This window comes from Gadus macrocephalus, chromosome 12 (genome assembly GCF_031168955.1).
Source record: "Gadus macrocephalus chromosome 12, ASM3116895v1".
In the NCBI taxonomy this organism is placed as follows: domain Eukaryota; kingdom Metazoa; phylum Chordata; class Actinopteri; order Gadiformes; family Gadidae; genus Gadus; species Gadus macrocephalus.
The window spans coordinates 19,218,380-19,235,337 of NC_082393.1; the positions used below are offsets into that span (position 1 = coordinate 19,218,380).

Consider the following 16,958-nt stretch of genomic DNA (forward strand, 5'->3'; position numbering starts at 1 on the left):
TAATGACGCTTAAAGTCCAATTTCCAGTCGCTTTTCTTCACCATGCACCAGAAAAAGATTAAGCTTAGAGAAGCTTTTCCTTACATGTAAGCTTCTGATCAAGCCCCTAGGAAACTATTAAAATTGGTCAAATAAATAGACCTGCTTTTGAATTATTCAAATTGGATTTCTATTGAATTAATCATAAGACCGCCCTTAGCTCTGTTTGGAACAAAATGGCGGCTGGATTTGACTTTTGACCAAAAAAATTGCAGCTGTTGAATGTTGAAAGTGCTGTAATTTCTCTTTCAAAGGCTTTAGGAACCTTCAATAATGCTTCCTCTTTAATACAAAGGATGAGCACAATTCATGGACATATTTCCTCATGTTGTCTCTTTGTTATTATATAATCAACAATTGCATTGCATCATAATCTCACCAACCTGCATACATAACCCATACATTTAAAGTTGTAAAGGCTAAGGCATTGGTTGAAATAAAACCTATTTATTGCATTTTCTCTAAAGCAACGCAAGCCCCAAACAGCATTTATGTATCAACCGCCTTGAATGAAGAGCCAGCTTTTTATAGTTGCACAAATGCAACTATATACCAAAACAACAATGAATTAACAATTCGCTATCCAAATTAATAATTGGAAAGTTTTTCCAAGAAGCCCTTGTGTGTAAATACCACAGAGAGTCGAAAAACAAGAGAATAATGTCACACATTTTGTTTATTTCTGGGTTAATAAAAAGTAAATAAAGTATTGGCACCTTACATGATGCCATGTTTTCTTTCTCTCAACACGTTCCTTAACCATTAACCTTAACCATTATGACATTCCCCGAATCCTCTGCCAGAAGCACCATAGCGGCCATGCTTTGGATACTCAATTGCTCTATTCTGAGACCAACTTACAGGTGCCCTCCTTGCAGGAATTAATGGCATAGCGCGGGGAAATGGAAAAAGTCTCGCTCTTCCATGGTCCCCATGGGAGTTTGCAATGGAACGGATTTTCAATCAGGCCATCTTGAAATCTTAAAACGTTCTGCTGATCCCCCAGAGTACATTGTGTAACCTTCAGGACTTCCAAGACCTCCCACACTATACCATTGCACTGGCAGGTGGTTGTACCCGCAGAGAGAGAGAGAGAGAGAGAGAGAGAGAGAGAGAGAGAGACTAACCTGTCGCCATCTTGGGCCATCGTTAAGTTTGGAACATTAAGCCCCTCATCAAAGGAAAACCAACATTGCTTTTAAGTGGCAGGGCCAGCAGCATTTACGTCATGTTCGTCGCGTTTTGCAGACACGTTGAAAGTGGGATAAAAGGCACAGCAGAGATCATAGCAAAGTGCTTCAGACGGATATCAAAAAACCCAGGCCACGAAGGGATTTCATGTGTATGTCTAAGTCGGTTACCCCTACGGCTGAGAGCGCACTCCTAATGTCACAAACTGATCAAAGTCACATTTTTTCTCAGCCCTAGTGTGTGTGTTTGTGTTACTTTTTCTATGTTCCCCACCTTCTTTCACTTGCAATTTACCTCATGGCACTGTCACTCTATTCTACCTATTCTATCTTTATCTCCTGCCCTTTCTCTCTCACACACATACAAACACACACTATAATAAACAGAAAATCGCACAGGTTTCATTGTTGGAGCATTACTATGTGTTATGCAGGTGCTGTGCTTTTCTAGCAGTAACTACATCCTGTGCTGATCCTTCTCCCCTCCTCTGCCCTCCCGCAGGCCTCGGTCCTTCTGGCTCAGCCACTTCCAGTCCCTGCTCTACTGCTCGGAGAACAACCAGCTGGGCACCTTCTCTGAGGAGCTCCATAGCTGCACATGCCGCTATGAGCACAGCCCCTGTCAGCTGCCCCCGCCCTGCGTCACCGGGGAGGGCCCCGCGTGCGCTGCCTGTGCCCCAGACAACCACACCCGCTGTGGGGGCTGCAATGCGGGCTTTGCCCTGGTGCAAGGGGCCTGCAGGCCGATGGTGGCCGACTCCACAGAGAACTACCTGGGCTTCGAGACAGACCTTCAGGACCTGGAGCTGCGCTACCTGCTGCAGAGGGCTGACCGCAGGCTAGAGGTGTTTGTTCGCTTTAGAGTGTTTTTAACCGTTTGTTAAAACCGTTTGAGTAAATGCAAGCATGGTTCGGAATGCATGAGTTTGCTGCCATCTAAAGGTAAAAAAAAAGCCTATTGCAAAAGGATAAAAAAGACCCAAGGCGTCGTGCTGAGTATCTTGACGTTAATATGCATCACGAAAGCCGTCTGCGCTTCTCAACGCTGAACGATATGCAGCCCCAGAGATCAAGAAAGGGAAACCAAATAGATCCTCCACAGTGCCTCTCAAGTAAAAAAATACGATGATTTAATGTTGTTAATTATAACTCCTATCCAGAGTTTGTGACCAGAATGTAACTTATATTATTAGTATAGCACATTAGAATATTAGAAACTATAAGCGTATAGCCTTGTTGACGTAAGCATTGTTGTTTTGACCTTTAGTTGGCTTTAAACTCACATAGTCATGTGTCATTTTATGTAATTTTATGCTAATCTGGTTGTGGGGGTCCTTTGAACATCGAGAGACCCCTCCTCAGTTTTCCTCTTCTAACGGGCCAGTAGTCATTTATTACTTTGCATCACATTAGTTTTTAATGAAAGTGCATAACTCTTCCACAGAATGTTAATCTGAATATAAAAAAAGAAACAAAACACCCGATCACTCAAGGTCATTTTGATGATGATTGAATATATTTTAATGTGTTGATAACGTTTGATTTGCATTTATGCGTGTGTGTGTGTGTGTGTGTGTGTGTACGCGCGTGCATGTTCATGTGTGCTCCTATGTCTGTGTGTACATGTGCATGTATCTCTGTGTGTGTATGCATGTCTGCATATAACTGGCAACAAATTGGCATATCATTTCGTTTTTGTGTGTGTGTATGTGTGTGTGTGTTTTCCGGTAGGTCCACGCCATCTTCATTAGCAACGACATGCGGCTCAACAGCTGGTTCGACCCCTCTTGGAGGAAGAGGATGCTGCTGACACTGAAGAGCAACAAGTATAAGACCAACATGGTGCACATGCTGTTGGGCGTGTCCCTGCAGATCTGCCTGACCAAGAACAGCACCCTGGAGCCCGCTCTCACACTTTACATCAACCCCTTCGGCGGGAGCCATTCGGAGAGCTGGTACATCCCGGTCAACGAGAACAGCTTCCCCGACTGGCAGTCCAACAAGCTGGACCTCCCCCTCGAGTGCTTCAACTGGACCCTGACACTGGGCAACAAATGGAAGACGTTCTTTGAGACAATCCACATCTACCTTCGGAGCAGGATTAAGACGCCGGGGAGCACCAATGACAGCGTCTATTACGAGCCTCTGGAAATGACGGATCCCGGCCACAACTTGGGCTACATGAAGATCAACAGCATCCAGGTGTTTGGCTACAGCATGCACTTTGACCCGGAGGCCATCCGGGATCTGATCCTGCAGCTGGACTACCCATACACCCAGGGCTCCCAGGACACGGCCATGCTCCAGCTCCTGGAGTTAAGGGACCGGATAAACCGGCTTTCGCCTCCCGGACAACAGCAGTTGGATCTGTTTGCGTGTCTTCTCCGCCACCGGCTCAAACTCACGGCAAGTGAGGTTGTCCGCATACACGCCTCACTGCAAGCATTCAGCTCTCGGTTGCCTAACTCGCAGGATTACGAAACCACCAAACTTTGCAGCTAGCGGCTGCTATGGTGAAGCAAACATGGGAAAACTGAATGTTGGAAATTCGGAATGGCCCATTGTGATGCAGCAACAAGGTTATGTTGGAGTCATAACCATGAACCATGGAGATGAATGTGGGTTTATTTTATTTTTTACCAAATTATGTTATAAACTGAAGGTGTGGGTGGTTGGGAGGGGGATGGGAGTGGTAGTTATCAGCAGGGGAAGCAATGTTGTATTGGTTTGTCTTGCTTGGCGAAAACAAAGAAGAAATCACAACAACTTGTTACACAAGACCAGAGATTCTTACAAATGAAAGTCACATGAAAGTTCAAATTATACTATATCATGTTGAATCATCCTGTTTCTATATGAGCCCCATTTATACCGTACATACTGAGGCCAAATGAATGGATGTTTTAAGCTAAACGATGGTACAGTATATTTGTTTGTAATTTTTATATGTTATTTTGCTTCAGTGACAGTGCACTTTCCATGAAGACCAGAATACAGTGGTGTTAGTCAAGATTTTGTAGATAAAATTGATATTAAAACATACTGTTATGACACACTCCAGTTGTGGAAAATGTTTCATCCTCATTGCATTTTGTTATCATTTAAAGTTGTCTAGAACCATGAAGGTATTAAATGTAACATTATCCCCTTTTACACAGCCTGTTCAAGATGGATTCCGACCTTACATTATGTATAAAACATACAAACAAGGAATGGGGTGGCATTGTTGTTCTGCCTTCAAGCCAGCAGACAAGGAATGGGGTGGCATTGTTGTTCTGCCTTCAAGCCGTCATCTGTGTAGCAATCTTGAACCGGTATTGCGGGACCGGGGTGTGATGACATAATGTTTGCAACCATCCACCGGGGGATTTATCCATGTCTGAAGAATAAACAGACTACCTAACGTCTCCGTATACGGTGTCTAAGGTCAATGCACCTTTCTGCCTTGAACCGCTCCATGGTTCTCTTCAATATCTCCTCCAACCTAGTTCTGATTGAACGAGGAACACATTGCTCGCAGAAATCAGCCATTTTAAGATTTACGATTTTAAGAGTGTGCAGTGCTAGCATATGCATCTCAACACTCACCATCAACCGCCATTATTATTTAGGAAGTAACGTTAATTCCTGATGCCAATATTTAACGCCACACTAGACGCTGATACATTGTGTTACACTTCTCACCTTTGTTTCCGGCATTAAGCTAGCTTTGTTTGGCTGTGTGTGAAAAAGCAAAGGTAGCATAATGACAGATCATCTTTACAGCAATATTGTGAAGATCTCTGTGTAAAAGGGGCTATTGCCACAAAGCGTTTAAAATGTGTACTGCATTTCAAATACACAATATTGGAGAGAGTTGTCTCTGCCCTCTCCTCCTCCCCACACTCGGAGCTCACACGGGTTGTCAGGTAGAGGACACTGAACGAAAAAACAAGCGCAAGATGTGCCGGTCGATAAATTATATTTTGAGATGAGGCAATTATTCAATTTTAATAATGACAAGTGATGGCGAGTCATACACTTTAAGTTGATCAGCTAATGCATGCACAATTTATTTATTGTTTGCAAATTATAAAGCTGCTCATGTGGACTTTTTGTAAGACTGACAAACCTCAAAGCTCAAATTGGACAATTTGGCACCCATCTTGAAATCTTTCTTGGCTCTTAGCCGTCTCCATTTTTCAAAAGCAAGTGCAACTCAAAGATTTACTCGCATTTTAGCATGGCTTCTTTTCAAAAGAGGGCAAGGCTTTTTAGGTTGGGTATCTAGTACAGTATCATTGGATCCATTTTGGGTGCTTCCATGGCTACGACACGCTGTGTTTTTGTGCCAATTTCTTTTCAATCTGGCAACCAAGGGTATCGAAATGGGCAGTGGGGGGAATGACGCAGGCCAAAGAAAATTACTTTCTGACCCGGAATGGAAAATTCAAAGGCGAACATTCTGGCTGTAGTATTGTTGTTAGTAGCCTAGTATTTAGATTGAGGAAATTTCCTAATTTCTAATGACATATGGTCATTTTTATGATTAAGTACAGTAGATATGTTACATATAGCTCTTTTAATTTATTGGTATTACATCCTATTAGTAGACAATTAGTAGTAGTAATTTATGTCTGCAATTAATAGAGAACCCTTCTCTGCTTAACCGCAATGCCAACCATTCCTCTTCAATGTGCCAGGCTATAATTTCATGGCATTTCTGGCATTCTTCTCTACATATTATTTCATCAATCAAATGCAGCAAACTCTCCAGATTGACTTTTCACATTTCCAGGATTTTTTTGGAGCTACACCAACACCAGCAGTATTTTCAGTATCTGCTACAGGTTACCATAGAAACAACTTAACATGTATCACACAATTGCATCACATCCTGTGTTGCAGTGCAGTCTCTGCACATACCACCCAGCACCGAAGAAAGAATCACCTTGTCCAGAGAGCATCACTGTTTAATTTTATGTTGAATTAGGCTTTGTAAGACCAAATATTATAAAACATATTAGGCCTAATAATAAAAAAATACACATTCCAAAAATTTTATTCAAAAATATTTTTATAAAAAGGTATTTAGGTTTATGGATCCCTGGGTAGGTTAGATCCACTCAGTATAATGTTGAACAAAGAGTGATGCCTGGAGACGCTTCTGTGTTCCTCACAGTGCTGTCGCCGTCTCCTTACAGCTGATGCTCAGTTAAAGAACATGTTGATTCCTAGGAGCCACGACAGCACTGACAGCGGTGATCTCAGACATTTGTGAAGGTCAACAGTCATAACCTAAATTAGTCTGCCCCTCTCATTAAGAACACCTTGTGTCAATGGCTCCTTTTTACAGAGGGCCAAGAACAGATGTTTTTATTTGTTATGATTACTGAAGCGCTTTGCCAAAAAAGGCTAGGATAAATATAACAATTTCAGACAGGCAGTTGCAAAGTTTGACCATGTTAAGTTTGATCTAAGAGCAGCTGATGTTACGTGTTTTTGTGAAATGGATGATCTCATCTTTTCGCAAGAAAAAACAAACCTATTTGTAAAATCAACGTGAAAATCGGTGTCCTTTCCCAGGGTTCAGAACAAGGAATAAACCATAATGACTGCACAGAGTATGTGAGCACACCTTCCGTCCAAACTTTTCCTCCAAGGAAGGCGAAAGTACGGGCCAGTGGGGGTGAAACCTGAACACAGGAAAAGTGGACGAGTGCTGAAGTGATGTTTGTGTGTTTTTCAGGCTTCATGGGTTGGGGGTGGGGGGGGTGAGGGAGGGGAGGGTGGGGGGGGGGTTGTAACCGTCGCCCACCGATAAATCAATTGTCTGCTTTATTACTTTAGAGAACAAAGGTAGGTTCTGCAGCAGGGTCGATGGCGCCAGGGAGAGAAGCCCCGTAATAAGAAGATATAGGAGAAAATTCATCGGCATTTGGTTCCTTAGTCTCCCTCCCACGGCATCGCCATCCATTTATTACTGATGCGTTGGTTTCTGCCCGATGGGTTCCTGTCTGAGCACAAATCAATCGCGACTTTATTAGCCGCTATGATGCACTGTAAAAGAACATTAATCAGCACACCAGGTGAATGCCATTCATTAGGAAGGGTTTGGTGTATTGACCGTGGGTGTGCATTCTCACATTAGCAGTGAAGTTGAGAAGAGGAAGTGAATGAGGTTGTTCATGCTTTACTAGTTTCGATAAAATAGTTATGTGTACTTCGCAGAACGTAAAACACCGCCGCAAAATAAAAATGATGCTCCCTGTGTGACTCTTTGGCACCATGTTCCAAATATTCAACCTTAATAAACCCACTTTAGTATATTGTAATCAAGCAATGCATCATTAAATAATTACTCAAAATTGATTGTTCGGTAAATGTAAAAGGCACTCAAATGTATTAAAAAAAATTATTGTCACAGTGTCTCAAGTGAGGGTGCATGTAGGAGAAACCTCCATGAACTCTTCTTCTTTAATCATTATTTCCCCTTTAATAAACCTTCCTAACACTCATTCAAATTGAATCATGTTCATTATTAAAAGGTGTGATTAATACAGAGTAAAAAAATATTGTCGAAAAAGACAAATCACCTCTTAAAACAAACACAAAAAACAGAATAAAATATTTTAAAATAGGTCAGCAGTTCTGTGTTTCATCTGACGTCTTAATCCTTATCATGTTACGAGTTATAATTACACACATTTTTTATTTGCATTTATGAATAGGGTAAGGATAAACACACTGTAGCTAGGTCTATCATAAGAAAGCACATTGATGTTTATAAGACCAAAACTACTAATGCACAATGCATAGAACAAAAGCCATCGTAAAACCTGCTCTTTCAAACATCTCATTCATGATTCGTCATGACAGTTTACCGAAGGCGACATAGAACAGAACAAATGCTCTGTGTTTGCTGTAAGGCAGGTGTTGGATAGGTTTAAAGAATCCCTATGACTCTAACAAATTATAATTTTCATTAAAATAACAAATAACCTGTGTTAGCAATAAAAAGGGACCATCTTAATGTGTTATGCACCTGTGAGAAGCAATGTGTCTAGGAGACACTGTGGAAAGCATGCCTTTCTGAACCCAACTACGGGGTGAATAAAACAGCATGGCGTCTTTTTCGCAGAGGCGATGACAGTGTTTTGGACTGCTTATGCTTTAATTATGCAAATTATCTTCTAGGTTTTGTACAGACTGCCATCCTATATCCCCCTTGACTCCACAATTTTCTGCAACAAGCATTATAAGTAGAACAACATGCCTTTAAGAGCACAATTATGTATGTGTGTGTGTGTGTGTGTGTGTGTGTGCGCAAATAATATGCATGTGTGGGGCAACAAAGTTCACTTCAAGGAAATCCTTTCATGAGTTACAAAGGCATAAGCACAAACACTGGTGTTCTAGTCCTATCTCCCCCCTCTGTCTTTTGCAAGCAGGGCACTGTCAGCCGAGCCCACATGCCTTCCCGGATCCGAAAATAAGTGGAGCACAGGGGCACTTGCAATCCATCTCAGGAGGCCACATCGCTATTAGCAAAACCAACACAAGGACAGCCAAAGAGACACAGTTGCATTTAGAGAGAGAGAGAGAGAGAGAGAGAGAGAGAGAGAGAGAGAGAGAGAGAGAGAGAGAGAGAGAGAGAGAGAGAGAGAGAGAGAGAGAGAGAGATGTTTTTTAAGAGTGGAGAATGCATTACCATGCATTAGTGGCTACATCCGCAGTTATTAACTGCATTGGGCATAGCCTTGGCATTCAACCCTTTTTCCTCAACAAAGCCGGTCGGGGTAAAAGCACTCAGGGGTCCCTTTGTAGCAGTGATACACTCGCTCTACATGCTACATCAACCCAACCAAACGGACAACATATTTATTCCATAGAGATGACAGACGACTTCAGGAGAATTTATGACAAAAGGGGCGGCACTAGAACAATAACCTTGACGCTAAAAAACTAAAAAACAAACTCCACTTAATGGCGGCCCACATACCGAATGTGATGAATGGGATAATGGTTTGCAAAGCTGTCATCGAACCGGTCCAGGGACAGTTTGGTGATCAGTTGATGGCCAGACAGCCACATGGACAGCCTAATCAGCCAAGGACTGCTGAGAGCCCTCTCATATCACAATATAAATTACCAAAGCATTGCTTTAAGGCTAACTCCTGCTATAGAGCTTCCCAATGATGTCCCTTGTTAGACACTTCCTTATAATGACATGGACCAATCAGAGGAGCTGAACCACCGCCGGTATCAGAGAGGGTCTTTTAGAAATTGTCATCTTCTCAACCATAAAGCTATTTTATCATTACTTATTTTATAAAAAAGTAACTTTGACTTGGATCGTCCTCTTCAATAAATGTTTACCCAATATTCCTACATCTCTATGCCAGAGACGGGATTATGTTTTTTTTGTATAATCAATACATTATTAGATCACTAAGGGTGATAATTATTGAGGTGCTTAATCAAGAATGATTACCTATAGCGAGCTTGCACAAGCTGAATTAAATCCCAAACATGCTGCGAGAGGATGGTATTTATTCATCATATCTAGGCACAAATGAAATGCTTCTTTAAATCAAAGAACACATCAAACACTTTGCGCATAGGTTTTTGATTCCATTTTCATGCCAATTACACTGGATGTATAAGTATCATAAAATATACATATATATATATATATATATATATATGCTGTATATATTATGGCAACTGTGGTGCCATTTTATGTGCTGCAAAGGATCCTGGGAGGGTTCGGACCATCGCTAGTTGGACCTGTAGTGCCCTCCTGGGTCCTTTGCTGCATTGACATTATGTGGTCTTGATAAACACTGAATGGGGATTACACCTCTGCGATGCTCAGGTCGGTGAGAATCAACACAGAGGTGCTCATTGTTGTGGGTTTGTTCTTTGGCAACTCACGGGGGGCATGAGAGTTGCAAACTCCTTTGAACCTTGGCTCTCGTCTGCTCACTCCCGTTTGCCACAATATGTATAGGCCTACATCATGTATTTCTTGTTCGCTGCATCCTTTGAAAAAGGGGGCAATACAAATGTTATTGTTAATCGAAGATGATATTGTTGTGTATAATTATGAAGGTTGCTGTTGGATGTCAGAGGGGTCTTCATGTCAAGATAAGGATGTAATCTTTCACCTGAGCTCCACATTTGCTCAACTTTGGACTCAGGGGGCATTGAAAACTATATCATATTAAAAGAGGGAGGACATTATGATAGGATTGGATTATATTGTATCTTGATCTAGTTTATTTAATGCTTTCCTGTTAATACTGATCTATACCTACTATGAATATGTTATTTATACAATACAATACAATACAATACAACTTTATTAATCCCACTAGGGGCAATTAGTTTGAGCAGCTTGCATCCAGACACAGTAACATACAAACAACAAATACACATACACAACTACGGAGCATTTAGTAGTCGAATTGCAGAGGGGATGAACGACTTGGAATGGCGGTTTGTTCTGCAAGCAGGTAAAGCGTAGCGACGCCCTGATGGCAACACAGAGAATTCACTTTTAAGAACATGACCAGAAGAAGCCAAAATACCTGCTGCTTTCTTAATGATTTGCCGATTGCAAAAAGAACTCAACTCCCTTTGTTTAACTCTGGTGATCTTAGAACAGATGTTGACAATACTGTTCAGGCTGTTTCTGTCTTTTACTGTGAGGCTGTGATTACAATTTGTTTTGTAAACAATCCAATCAATCAATATTATTCATTCAAATATCCCTATTACATTTAAATGATATGTACCGGTTAGAAGGCTAACATGATGACACTTTTCGCAGGAAAAGATTTCTTTATGCGCTCAAATCTACAAAATATCCAATTGAGTCCCATAAGAGTGTCAACTTCGAGAAAGTAGAATAGAAAAAATACTTAATATTAACAATCCTCATGGTGACGCTTATGAATATAAGCACTTTTGTCAAAAGATCTGGTTAGATGACACAAGCACTTAAAATTCAAATTGTAGGCAGACTGGAGTGGTGGGAAGCGGTCATTAGCGGCATCTTCAACGGCACTTGAGACGGTTGCTGGAGTGTGGCTTCACATCCCTGGTGGTCAGCGAGGGACAAACAACCTTAATCAGCTCCTAATCAGACAGCATTTGTGCTGGTTCACCTCAGCAACACATTTATTTATTTATGTATTTCTATGTATTTTCCACATAAACTGCTCAAATGGTGTGTTTCAGGACGGATGTAAAACAATTGTTTTTTTGAATCTTCACATCAAAATGACTTAAGTCCTACATGAAGCTAAGGGAATAAACCCTTCTACATTCACACTCCATATGTTTTTCTCCGTTAAATCGATGCTAGAAATTAGAAGATAAAGTTGCATTGCATGTGATTTGGGCTTTACGAGGGGAGAATTTAGCACACAGAATTGAGATGATGTAAAAGCTTGAGATGATGTAAAAGCTAGATGTGTTTGGCAACGGAACACATGACTAACACAGGAATTACTCATGCTGGTTAAAGCGCAGAGTAATTATTTTAACACTTGACGAAAAACCTTTCTTGAAACACAGCTTCCTGCTGTTGAATAACATATTTTTGCCCTTCTCCGCCCCTCTCTCCTCCTCTCATCTTAATCAATTATTTTGCTGCAGGAGCATGAAATTCCTTAAAATAATAAGGAGGTGGGGAAGCCTCGACTTTAATTAAGGAATGGTATAGTTGTAATCATTTTGATTCATAAACGAGAGCCAACAAAAGCTCATAAAAGCTCCTTTTAGAATAGAAAGGGATATATTATTGATTAAAGGGAAAGATTAGAATTTAATGACCCATGCATCCCAGCTTGAATAATCAATTTCAATTAATATCCATTTCACAGTACAGCTGCTTTGTAACAGTCCTCTGGCTTTGCTTTTTGGCAGGGTTCATTTTTCAATGAGGTGGGCTAGGGAATTAGGGGGGGGGGGGGGGGGAGATGCACCCTGTAGACAGAATAAAGGGACCCTGCCGGAATGAATCGCAAGCCTCTGATCTGCTGAGAAATCCCCCAACCCAACCCCCCCTCACCCCCCCAGGCTGCCCTTGGGCACAATTATAACCACAGAAGCCAACCGCAATGCCCTACAGGTAGATTATGTGTCCCGTTGACCCCTGACTCAGAGCCCCCCCCGTCGCGCGGCCCTCAAACAGCCGCAGCATCACCTGTTACCTCGTGTGGTGCCTTTGTATTGGGGCCCCATATGCTCGGCCCAGTGGTCGCCTTTCATAGTCAAGCCCCAAGCAGCCACAATGCGGTGTTCCAGGAGGGGACGTTTTTGTGTGAAGCTGGCCGAGAGAACCCAATGTTCCCGTCGCTCGGTGCTGAACGCGTGGCACAGCCATCCATCATCCCCCCTCTTATTAGCCGTGACCAGGGTGATGTGCCATCAACATATGTGTGTGTCAACTTGGTGAGGTGACAGCTTTGTATGTAATGAAATGAAGGTTCCCTATGTGTGTGTGTGTGTGTGTGTGCGTGTTTGTGTGTGTGTGCCGTTGGGCGTGCGTATGTGCGTCCGTGGTGTGTGTGTGTCGTGTGTATATGTGTGTGTGTGTGTGCGCATGTGTGTGCATATGTGCGTCTGCGTTTTGTGTGTGTGTGTGTGTGCGTGTGTGCGTGCGTATGTGCGTCTGTGTTTTGTGTGTGTGTGTTTGTGAACACACACACACAAAAAGAAAAAAAAGAGGTGGGAAGAGGTGACCGTGTCCCTTGGGAGAACAGAGAAGGGACAGATTATTTGAAATCCAAACGGAACGGACGGGGTGATTTCTCAGCGAGAAAGGCCCACAGACACCTCAACAAGCCTGCCCTTATCAGGAAATAATAAGGTTATTCTCGAGCAGGAATTAGACCCAGAGACAGTCAGATCAGGAGAAAAGGTTTTGCAGAGATAGTGCGTATTAGAGTTAAGCAATTAGCATATATTACATGGCAGAGATGAATGCGGCCAAATCTTTTCTTCTAAAAAAATAAGAGATTGAGAGGCGGTCCAATTAATGTCTCTTCATCACTTCCACCAATGTCTGCTGATCTACCTGACAAAGCATGTGATTAGTCATGACATTCAATCCAGTTCACACAATACCCCTTTAATTTGATATAATTTCTACATTCATAGGATCATTAGCATTGTATCATGTATCACTCTTTTGTCCAAACTGTTTTGTCTAAACTAAAAATACAAAAGATGGAAATAAACAATGATAATACAATAACTCACTTCTGTTATCCAAATCGAGAATCGGTTTAAAGTTATGAAATGTCTGAGCGGTGATTCTACTTCTTACTGAAGGAATAGCGTAATGTGAAAATTATATGATTTGCAAAATGTCACAGAAAATCCATCCCAAATGCATAATCTAAATACAAAAGATTTGATGTGATCAAGGAAAATAAAGTAAAACTTGAAACATGACACAACACAGAAACATAAGGTCAGCCCAAAAACCGCTTGAGCCGAATAAACGGATCAAGAAATATCTAAACTGAACACTACAGAGAGAATGACCTGGAATGTTAAAGTTCTGCTGTAATAAGGTAGGCTACCACAGAGATAGACACACACAGACAAACGCACACACATAGACACACACCAACCTTCCTCACCTTTCCCTCTCCCGGGGCCAGACCAGCAGGCCCCGCCAGCATCGCAGACTTTCTCAAAGTCGATGATGCACATAACTTTTCAGTTTCTCGCAGCTCTCCGAGACTCAGACTTCTGACAGATCGGCCCGGTCTCACGTGGCTCCAGAGAGCTCGGCAGATCAGCTGCTGAGCACGGTATGCCACCGCGCCCGTCAGCGCCACTGCTGTTTGAGATGCGAGGCGGATAGGCCGCCCCCGTAATGTCAAGTGGCTTTGACGCCCGAGACAAATGATCCGTCCCCCTCTCTTTCTCCTCCCTCCCCCAAAACGTACAACGGCATTAGAAGGCCAAGGATTGACATGTGGCATCGGAGACACGAGACGCACCACAAACACACAGCATTCTGACATAGAGCCGCTGCCATTGTCTTCATCCTCATCATCATCATCATAATCATCATCACCCCGTTCCCATTCACTGCCTCCAACAAGCCAGATCAGTCAGGGAGAGAGAGAGAGACGCTTTTATCGAGGCCTTCGGTCACTCTCCAAAAAAAAAAAAAAAACTACAAGCATTAATTAAGAGGCCATTATGTGCATAAATCCATCAGAAACAGGGCTATTACACACAACGGCGCCCCATTATTCCAGCCCGCATGGCGTTGTTTTTTTGTGGTGTGAAAGCGGGGCAGTGCTTTCTTTCTTGTGGGTTTATGTCGTGAGACGAGCCAGGCCATCTGCTCATAACGGTTTAGGAACGCATGCTGAATATTGATAAGGGTGTCAAGTCCTCTGTGCGGTGTGTGACAGCGTCAAGTTTCAACTTTAGATGGCCCCGCGAGAAAGTTTGATACGGCGTCGCTTGTGTCAAAGCTATCAATCCGACGCAAGCAGGTGAGCGGTATGGATCCCAGCATGTGTCCTCCCAAGGTGTTGGGTTGAGATGGGGGGATGGTGGAGAAATCACTTCCACTTTAGGAACTAGTATCCTGATAAAGATACATAACAGAATTAATTACGGTAGAGACATTTAACATGTAGGTGCTGAAAGTGTTGACACTTGGTGTCTGCAGCTTCAACAGGTGGGATAACTCGAGAGTGAAAACTAGAAACTGAACTGCTGCCATTTCTGAATGTACAGTATGTTCACATATGACAGCAGGACATTCCACATTAGAAGTTCAATAAAGTTTAAGTTCATTTATAAATTCCAATATAAAATCAACCGAAGTCCTGAACTAACAACAATCAAAGACAACGGGGCCAATCATTTGAATAAATGAAGACAACGGCTAATCAGAGACTAGTTAAACAAATGCTACAGGGAACAGATGGGTTTCAGGCAAGTTATAAATGTGTCAACAGTGGGGGCACTTATGATGGGGAGGGGGAGCCTGTTCCAGAGTCTAAGGGCGGCTGTTGAAAACCACACTATGGGGATTCACAGTGCTCTTCTCCTGCATATTTTCAATTGGACTTAAAACTAATGAATGCGGTTGGGAAAACTGAAATCAAGTGTCATAAACAAGCAAGAAACAAGTAGCAAATCGTTTTTTAGGCAATGTAGTAATGGCGGGTTCTTTTACACTTTTTATGTAAAAATTCCAAAAATTGGTTATCCACTTTACTTATTATGCCTATAACTTCACGTCCTCTCATGGGGATTTTCTTGCCATTGGTCGGCACAGAATAAACTCAATGAGAGAGCACTATTCCCTGGGTCGATGTAGTCGTTGATGGATTGCTTTTATTCTGTAGACATTCAGTAACTTACCACATTCATTTAAACAAATGCAAAAAACATGCAGTGAGAAGCTACAAATTGCAGCTTTGAGGTTCCGGGTTTAAGGTTCTATCAATACAGCCTGGGCGCAGGGGGACACAGCGGGCTGTAATTGATTAAGTGGAGACATTGATATTGTTTCTAATACAAAGTGTTAAGGTAGAGCCTTAGCCGGCGATCTAGTCTCCGAAGGCCAATGGTAATTTAGAGTGATTATAGCGATGGCACCTTCGCATCAGGGCAGTCGAACGGGTCAGATTGCCTCACAACTAAATATAAGCCCAAAGGTCGTGTACAAGACACACGTAACTAATGGTGTTCCCCCCCACTACTGATGCCAGAGTCTTTGCGATCGAAGGAACGAAGGCACACACACACTCACACCCTATCCCCCACACACACTCAAACACACAAAATTCATCTTAAATCCCTCTAAGCCGTAATCGAATGAGCCCTTATTCACATTGAAGCCGGCTTTCTAGAACAGATGTAAACAAGAGGCAGAGGCAGAACCGCAAATGCAAGCCATTAAAAAAGCTTCCCACACAACCGTGTATACCCGCCAACACGCATCCAAACCCCGTATAGTCAGAGGTCGCACTTCTATGCCACAGAAACGAATAAACACATTTGAGACACTTTTTTCCACTTTTACTCCGTCACAATTATCTTGGTTGAAAAAGTTGGGAACGGGTGGAAGAGGAAACGGGCCACATGCAAAGTCTAAATTGAATGTCTGTACGCCTGCCGAATTGTGATTACTTTTGGAATTATTGAGCCAGTTGAAGCATGATTAAAGTTAATTGCTCCCCGGTGTGCCTTGAACAAGTGTGACAGATTGCATGGGTGGTAGGCCTACACGTCCACCTCTTTCCGCAGCATCCCACGAGCATGATGGAATACCTGGGTGACCACCGCCAACAGGGATTTTCCAGACGAAGGCTAATGTGAGAGCTATCCATCATGGTTTGATCCACTATACTTTTAAGAGCCACTCGCTGGAAATTATGATGGAGTGTCGAAACCCGACTCTTTGCTCTCTCTATATATCCGTCGGCAGCACACAATTGTTTGTTATGTTTATGGCCGTTTTGTGGCAAGTTTGTCTAAATATGTGAGCCCAAACAATGTGTGGGTGTGAGAGTGGGAGAGTGTGTGTGAGAGTGTGTATAAGAAATAGGGTGAGGGATAATCGCAGTATTGTGTGTGTGCACAATGGTGTGAGTGTGCCTGTGTGTGCATTTGAATGCTTTGAAAAGCAATATATATCTATGGTCAGGCTTAAGATTATCCGGTAGGTCTCACTTAACTTAACTTGCCTGATATAAC

General features: G+C 42.4%; 1 protein-coding gene across 1 annotated transcript in view; it reads left to right on the top strand.

Annotated features, from left to right (window-relative positions):
• LOC132469151 (BMP/retinoic acid-inducible neural-specific protein 3-like) overlaps positions 1-4,642 on the top strand; it is a 45,377-nt gene extending 40,735 nt beyond the window's left edge. The window contains exons 8-9 of the mRNA XM_060067071.1: positions 1,732-2,074; positions 2,961-4,642. Of these exons, the coding sequence (XP_059923054.1) occupies positions 1,732-2,074; positions 2,961-3,731 (1,114 nt within the window). The 3' untranslated portion in view covers positions 3,732-4,642. The remainder of the gene's footprint in view (positions 1-1,731; positions 2,075-2,960) is intronic.
• Positions 4,643-16,958: the final 12,316 nt, after the last annotated feature.